This window comes from Hippocampus comes, unplaced genomic scaffold, assembly GCF_001891065.2.
Source record: "Hippocampus comes isolate QL1 unplaced genomic scaffold, H_comes_QL1_v1.1 scaffold48, whole genome shotgun sequence".
In the NCBI taxonomy this organism is placed as follows: domain Eukaryota; kingdom Metazoa; phylum Chordata; class Actinopteri; order Syngnathiformes; family Syngnathidae; genus Hippocampus; species Hippocampus comes.
This window is the reverse complement of record NW_017808403.1, coordinates 124,977-131,811: the sequence shown is the minus strand read 5'-3', so window position 1 is coordinate 131,811 and position 6,835 is coordinate 124,977. Positions and strand designations below refer to the sequence as shown.

The 6,835-nt window shown below is 58.7% G+C and overlaps 2 protein-coding genes across 3 annotated transcripts in view; one reads left to right on the top strand and one right to left on the bottom strand.

Annotated features, from left to right (window-relative positions):
• Positions 1-849, top strand: part of slc44a1b (solute carrier family 44 member 1b) — a 12,591-nt gene extending 11,742 nt beyond the window's left edge. Inside the window, exons 16-17 of one of the 2 annotated variants that reach the window (XM_019858268.1) lie at positions 1-705; positions 793-849. The exon at positions 1-705 is cut by the window's left edge and continues 22 nt beyond it. In XM_019858268.1, coding sequence (XP_019713827.1) covers positions 1-252 — 252 coding nt within the window. In that variant the 3' untranslated portion in view covers positions 253-705; positions 793-849. The remainder of the gene's footprint in view (positions 706-792) is intronic. The other variant, XM_019858269.1, reaches the window with a different exon arrangement.
• Positions 850-1,771: 922 nt separating this feature from the next.
• tbc1d2 (TBC1 domain family, member 2) overlaps positions 1,772-6,835 on the bottom strand; it is a 9,924-nt gene continuing 4,860 nt past the window's right edge. Inside the window, exons 6-15 of the mRNA XM_019858198.1 lie at positions 6,745-6,831; positions 6,351-6,470; positions 6,160-6,270; positions 5,813-6,094; positions 5,555-5,744; positions 4,783-4,981; positions 3,918-4,038; positions 3,648-3,833; positions 3,462-3,583; positions 1,772-2,592 (exon numbers count right to left, since the gene is read on the bottom strand). Of these exons, the coding sequence (XP_019713757.1) occupies positions 2,388-2,592; positions 3,462-3,583; positions 3,648-3,833; positions 3,918-4,038; positions 4,783-4,981; positions 5,555-5,744; positions 5,813-6,094; positions 6,160-6,270; positions 6,351-6,470; positions 6,745-6,831 (1,623 nt within the window). The 3' untranslated portion in view covers positions 1,772-2,387. The remainder of the gene's footprint in view (positions 2,593-3,461; positions 3,584-3,647; positions 3,834-3,917; positions 4,039-4,782; positions 4,982-5,554; positions 5,745-5,812; positions 6,095-6,159; positions 6,271-6,350; positions 6,471-6,744; positions 6,832-6,835) is intronic.

The window sequence follows — 6,835 nt, the reverse complement described above, 5'->3', positions numbered from 1 at the left end:
GGGGCCGGCGCCGGCGCGGGCGTGTGCGCGGAGTGGGAGGAGCTGGAGGAGTTCCAGGTCTACTACCTTCTGGTGGCCGTCTTCCTGGACTGCACGCTGACGCCGCACGCCGACTTCCTGTTGTGCCTCAGCCACGACGTCTTCCTCTTCCTGTGCGTCCATCTGCCCGCTTCCGCCCTCTTCCTCTTCGGACGCCTGCTGGGCGCGGCCGCGAGCTCCGCCCCTCCCGCGTCGCGTGGCTCCGCCCACTAATCACACTCCGCCCACTGCGCCCGTGTGGAAAGCGCACGCGCTAACGGCTACGTGCTAGCTACCTTATTGTCGGCCTCATCGTCGGCGGGGATATCCGATACCAGTTTTTTTGTCCGAATGAGACCAGTCCGAGTATTCCCTCTTGAGTGCGCCTCCATCCCGACACCACCGCTACAATTGATACAAACATTTCGGATGAACACAAAGACTTTGTTTCTCACGCACGGGATGATTCCTATTGTGTCAAACCGCTGCCATGTAGCGCCAGCTACTGTAGTGGGGGGGGTGACAAAACCAAAACAGACTCGCTTTTGCCTTAAGTATCAGTGGCTGGTATCAGAAAATCCACCCGGTGTGGCTGCTCTCCCATCCCTAGTCATCATCATCAGTTTCTTTTGTGGTTTTCCATCACCATCATCATCATCCTCCTCATCACCATCACGACGCCTGCCGGTGAGCCGCATAGCCGCTAGCTTAGCTCGTCCGCAATCGGCCACGACGCTCACCTTTAACCTCGAGACTGTCGTTTTGCCCTTTCAGGCTCCCGGGACCAGTTTGGCTTGATGAATGGAAAAGGCGGCCGGTGGGACTGGAAAGAAAACAAATATTTTTTAGCAACGTGTAACTTGTTTACTATCTTTTCACTCCAGGAAAATGATATTTTAATAACAATAAGATGACATAACAAGCACTTTATATGGAAGCACTGCTCCTTTGTTCTTGGTTTGATCTTTTCTTTATTTATTTTGGGGTGGGGGGGTGAGATGGACTCATCTTCACTTCAAAGATGCTTTGGTGGGGGAGGGGGACGCAAGACGCTTTCTAACCTTGACCTGGCTGATTTCCGATTGGTGGATCCCAACTCTGCTCTCCATGCAAACCTGATGAGCACAAAAAAAAAAGTTCAAGCGTTCAACCTCCAAGTGTTTTTGGCGCTCAACTGCGATGACGACGCTTCCTGGTGGTCGGACCCCCCCCCTCACCCCCAGCAAACAGCAAGTTCATCTTCGGATCACGCGACCAGCGATGGCAAGAATCTTCTACGGAGTCCACTCGTGATCGGACGTCAGGATCGTCGAACAACCGAGCAGCAAGCGGAGGAGAAAGTCCGCCTGTTGCCGATTGGCAAAATGTCGACCTCACGGCACACTCGGCGTCTGGCGGCGCCGGCTCCGTTTTGGGCCGCAAGACGTCACTTCCGGTTCGACCGGACCGGACCGCACGCGGCGTCCAAATCCACGCCGAGCCTGCCCCGAGGCCGCCCGAGGAAGAGTCTCGGAAGGCGTCCGAGGGCCCGGCCTGCCAAACGCCTTTCTTGGAATTTGCAAGAGTGACGCGTGATGCGGCCACCGAAGCCTTCCAACAGGTCGGCGGGGAAACGGGGACGCCGTCATTTGTTGTCTTCGTGGCCGTCGTGGTCGCCACGTGACTCGAGCGAACGCTTTGGCTCACTCGCTCGCTCGCTCAACAACTTTTCTGTTCCTGGAGGTTTTTGGATCTTTATCCTTTCTTATGTACGTTTTTTTTTTTTTTTGTAGAAAAATAGTCCAATAAAAAGCATCACTTATGGCTTGTCTTGCTCTGACTTTAATCATTGGAACATAATGACTGCGTGTAGAATTGCCGCGTACGGAAATGGATCGGGGGGGGGTCCCACCGCGACGTCACGGAAAAGAAAATTCGACTCTTCACACGGAACTGCAACGCATTCGTCTTCGGTTCCCAAACCAGTCCGGATGTGAGCTACGACTCGCTCGTCTTCTAAATTGAACGCTCAGCCGTCAACTCTCGGTTGACGTTTGAGCGTGAGCTATCGGCGAGCGAACACGTGGCCTCGACCTGGCTCGGCTGTCCTTGTGGATTTTTGGAGCCCGGATTTTCATTGGACGTCAGTCATCCTCTTCTCTCGGAGTCGCAAAACAAGTCGACTCATGTCCGCATCCGACTTCTTGACGTTTGCGCCGCACCGGGCGGCCGGCGCGATCGCCATCTGGCGTACCTGAAGGGAGGCGGCTTGGTTTTCCTTTGAAAAGGCGACAGAAGGCACGCTTTCACACTTGAACGGGCCGCCGGCGTCAAGTCACGCGGGCGCGACGTCGAATGGGGACCAAGCGGGCGAACGGCAACGACGGACTTCAGGCCAGTTCCTCGTCGTCCTCGCTGGCCACGTTGTCCATTTGGTCGTCGGGGCGGCGGAGGGCGAGCGCCGCGAAGGCCTGCTGCTGCTCCTCCAGCTCCCGCAGCTCTCCCTGCAGCCGTTCCAGGTGAAGCAGCCGCCGCTTCTTGAGCAGGCGGCCGGGGAAGGGGTTCATGTCGACGAAGGCCATTCCCATCAACTTCCTGCACACACGCGCGCCATCAGAGCGACACTACGACGCGAGAACATCAAGTGAAAAGGCGGGCTTGTGATTCATATCCCCTTCGTGCCGCAAGACTTTAAGAGGAAGCGCGCCGCGTCCCTCGGAGACGGACGGACGCTCGGATGCTCGTTCGACGACACGCGGCGAAGGGACTTGGCTTTGACCCATATGGGAGTTGAACACGGACTGCTGGGGCGCGGGGGGTTTTCGGTCCCGTGCCACCCACGGCTGGACGACCGGCGACGGCACGTCCCATTCGGGCAACGGTGCGCTCTCGCAAGAGTGAAAAGACCCGCAAAATGGCCCCCACCGGCAAGCGAGCGGACGCTCTCTTTTCGATGTACATTTCCGCCTCACGGCCCGGCGGTCCGGCGGTTAGCGCGTCGATCTCGCGGTGCGCAGGTACCGGGTTCAATTCCGCCTCCGGCCTGCCCGTGTGGAGTTTGCATGTTCTCCCCGGGCCCGCGTGGCTTTTCTCCGGGTACTGCGCTTTCCTCCCACATTCCAAAAACATGCACGGCGGGCTGATTGGACACTTGAAATTGTCCCGAGTTGTGAGTGCGAGCGCGGAGGGTTGTTGGTCTCCGTGTGCCCTGCGATGGGCTGGCAAGCGATTTGGGGTGTCCCCCGCCTACGGCCCGAAGATAGCCGGGACAGACTCCAGCGCCCCCCCGCGACCCCAGTGAGGATAAAGCGCTTCTGAAAATGAATGAATGAATTTCCGCCTCAGGAACTCGCTCGCATTCGGAAAACGGTAGCTGATGAAGAGCCCCACAAAGTTTGCCCTCTCGTCTCGAGCTGCTCTTTCATATCACGTTAGCCCACAGGAGCGAGCGCTTCGGGCGCTACCTGACGTCCGTGACGGTCTTGGTGAAGAAGCGAAGGTATTGGTAGACGTCCACGCCGTCGTGGATCTTCAGGATGTCGTCTTCTTTGTATTTGAAGAGAGCCAAAGCGTACCTGAACATCACCTGTGGCACCAAGATGACTTGTCAGTGCGTGCGCGCGTGTGTTTGACTGCGCGTGCACGCGTACCTTGGTGCCCTCGTACAAAAAGGCGTCCCAGAGAGGCAGCAAGATGTCGCTGGGAAGACTCTCCACAAAAACCACCAGGAACCAGTTGAAGGTGACCAGAGACACGTCGATTCCGTGAAGGTCAAAGTGCGCCGCCAGCCGAGGAAGCTTCTCCACCAGGAAGTCCTTCAGAACGTGCTGGTCCGCCTGTCATCGGGGGACAGCGATCCATCAATCCATTGATCCATCAAGCGGCCGGTGGCGGCTATCCGGAGCCAAACGCTTGCGGACCTGCGCGGCCAGCAGGTTCTTGCCGTAGTAGTCCTGAGGCATGATGGCGTCCACCACGGCCACCACGCACCAAAAGGCCTCCTCTTCACTCTGGAGGACCACAAGAGCGATGGCCGCCAACCTGGGACACGGGTCACACCGCACGCTTTTTATTCGAGCGCCGCGCTTTGTCCTCCGGCGGGACCGCCGTGGTGGAAACGCACGTTCCAAATCTTTGAAGACGTGATTAAAACGGACATTTTTCAGTCAGGTTTTGGAGAAGTCACGCAAGTGTTTCGCGGGCAAATTTTAGGCTGCGTCAAACATCCCAAAACCAAAGTGCAACGTCAGGAGATTTCGGGAAGACCGCGTTGGCGTAACGCCGACGAGTGGAGCGTTCCGTGACGCTGTCCGCGCCCATTTGGAAAGGGTTTCGACACAAAGGGCTCCGCGTTGTTGGTGCGGCTCGCTCATTTTCTGCGGACTGATTGAAATGTGTTTCGTTTTCAATCTTGGAAATCGAGTCAAAAGGTTTTGGACAAGTCACTGAAAAGCCTGGCCGCTTTGGGGAGTTACAAGCCATCTGGGTTGATTATTATTTGGATTATTCTCTTGCTTCAAAACAGAATTTGAGTCATGAAAGAGCTTTGGACACGTCATGACTCAATTGGAATCAAAAAAGAAATGGTGCCCCGGCATGCCGGCGGGGAGAGCCAACGTCGACGATAAACACAGACACGTCAACCCAAAAGGACAACCGTCGCCGGGAGCCGGATCCCTCGTCTTTGCGTGAAAAGGGATCAAGTGTTGGAGTTCAACTGGCGAGTCGAGGCGCCGGGGCGCGAAACGCGGAAGGTGCGCTCAAGAATGGACGGCGCGCGCGTACCTGTTGAGACCCTGGCAGTAGCCGACGGAGGGATTCTGCCAGGAGAAGGCCGACAGGATGCGCTCCAGCTGCTGGTGGGCGAGGCTCGATGGCGAGGAGAAATTGCGGTTGCCGGTTAGGGTGCGGTGAAGGTCCAACCGGATCTGTCTGGAGGCCGGATGGGGACACGCGCGACTCTTGTCGCACAACTGGAGACACACGAGCAGGGCGTCGGTCACAGCGGAGGAGATCCCCGACCTTCCGGAGCAGCGCCTCGCGTGCCGCCGCTAGGAGATCTGTTGAGCTCCGCGACTCGCCGCCAGGCGCGTCGGGTCGAGTCCAATTATTTGCGTCGTCCTTAACCTTCATCGCAAACGGTCTCAAACAGTCGAAATTGGCACGGGGCCGTTCGGTGGCTGGCCGCCGCGTCAGACGTCACCGTGACGGACACCGGGCCTGAAACTGCGATTCAATGCGTCGGCTAACTCCACGACGCCCGACAGAACTGTGACGGCTCTGTCGGGTGACGAGACGCGTTTGTTTGTCATTCAACTGAAGACCTTCGGTCAACCGTTAATGGAACGCGGCACCCCTGCGAATCCCGATGCGATTCCATCCGTATTGGGCCCGCTCGGTCCGATGGAGGCGTCAACGCGGATCGTCGTCATGACGTGCGGTCGTTCGGTCTCCTTCTCATCGGAACGGAAGGCTCCGCGTAAGCCCCTCGCCTTCTGTCCGGGGACTCGCCACAAGACGCGACCCGAGTGCGACGGTCGCTTCAGCTAACTCCCCGGCTGCGGCTGGCGCTCTCTGGCGGCCCCGGTCCTGATTCGGACCAAGCAGCGCCAGACGCGCCGCCGGTACTCCGGAGGGACGCCGGCCCGCAGCAGAGCTTTGAGTTCCGGCGACGGGCAAAAGTCGTCGTCTGACCTGCCGGCAAGGTACTGAGCCCAGCGACTCGAGAGGTCGCGCTCTCGACCGTCCTGCAACCACGAACGGGTGACGTTTCGGCGACGCTTTTCGGAGACCGGCGGCTCGCGCGGGCTCAGACCTGTCGCAGCAGGTTGTGCGAGCGGATCTCGAGCGCTTGGATCTTCGCCAGAAGCTTCACGTCTTCCGCCTCGTAGTCGGGAATGATCCGGAAGCCGTACTCGTCGTGAAGGCCGTTTGCGGCGGCCGCGTTGTTCTTCGCCTGCCCCTGCAGAGCCTCCTCCGCCATCTTTCGAATCGACTGCCGCTGCTCCGGATCCAGACTTGCGTGCTCCTGCAGCTTGCCGAGGACTCCAAGGTAGCGACTCTCGGCCTGACAGCGCCACGCCTCCAGGTAGGCGCACTGTGGGGGTGGGGTGGGGGGCCTTCACCAAGATTGGTCCCGAGACGCAAAAGAAGATGACCCACCTTGACCATCAGACTTCGCTCCTGCTCCGAGCTCTTCCTCCACAGCTTGGTGAGCTGGAAGATCTCGGAGTTCAGAAAGCGGTTCTGCGTCTTGTAGGCCTCGATGTCATCCTGAAGGAGACGCAAACCGGCGCGCCTTCATTAGCGGCCGGCCCGACAGGCCGCCGCTCTCTGGGCGACATTTTCCTCACCTTCAGGTCCTCGACGCACTGCTGCAGTTGTCCGAGCGAGTCCGGGGCACGAGCGGACGAGGTGGACCTCGCCGGCTCGGACACGCGGGCGGCCACGTGATCCGACAGCTTGGCGATCACCTGAGCGGGCGCGAGACCAGGACCGGTCACGACCTCGTGACCAATCTGAAAGGGCTTTGCCCCTTAGGTTTAAATTTAAAAAAAACCCCAAAAGAGCCAGATCAAACCAACCACAGGAAGGAAAGTGAAGACAGGAATGATGACACAGACAGGAAGTTGGAAAACAGGAACGTTGGACGCCGGAAAGCCCGGCACCGCGCGACACGGACTTGCGGAAGGTGGTCCTCGTGTACGAGATATGAAGTCGACCCGCAGACGGCGGAGCGAAGCTGACCTCCCGCTCGGCTGGGTTCTCCTCGGTGAGCTTCCTGACCTCGTCCCGCAGTTGCGCCACCTGCCGGTCCCTCCGGTCCAGATCGCGCTCG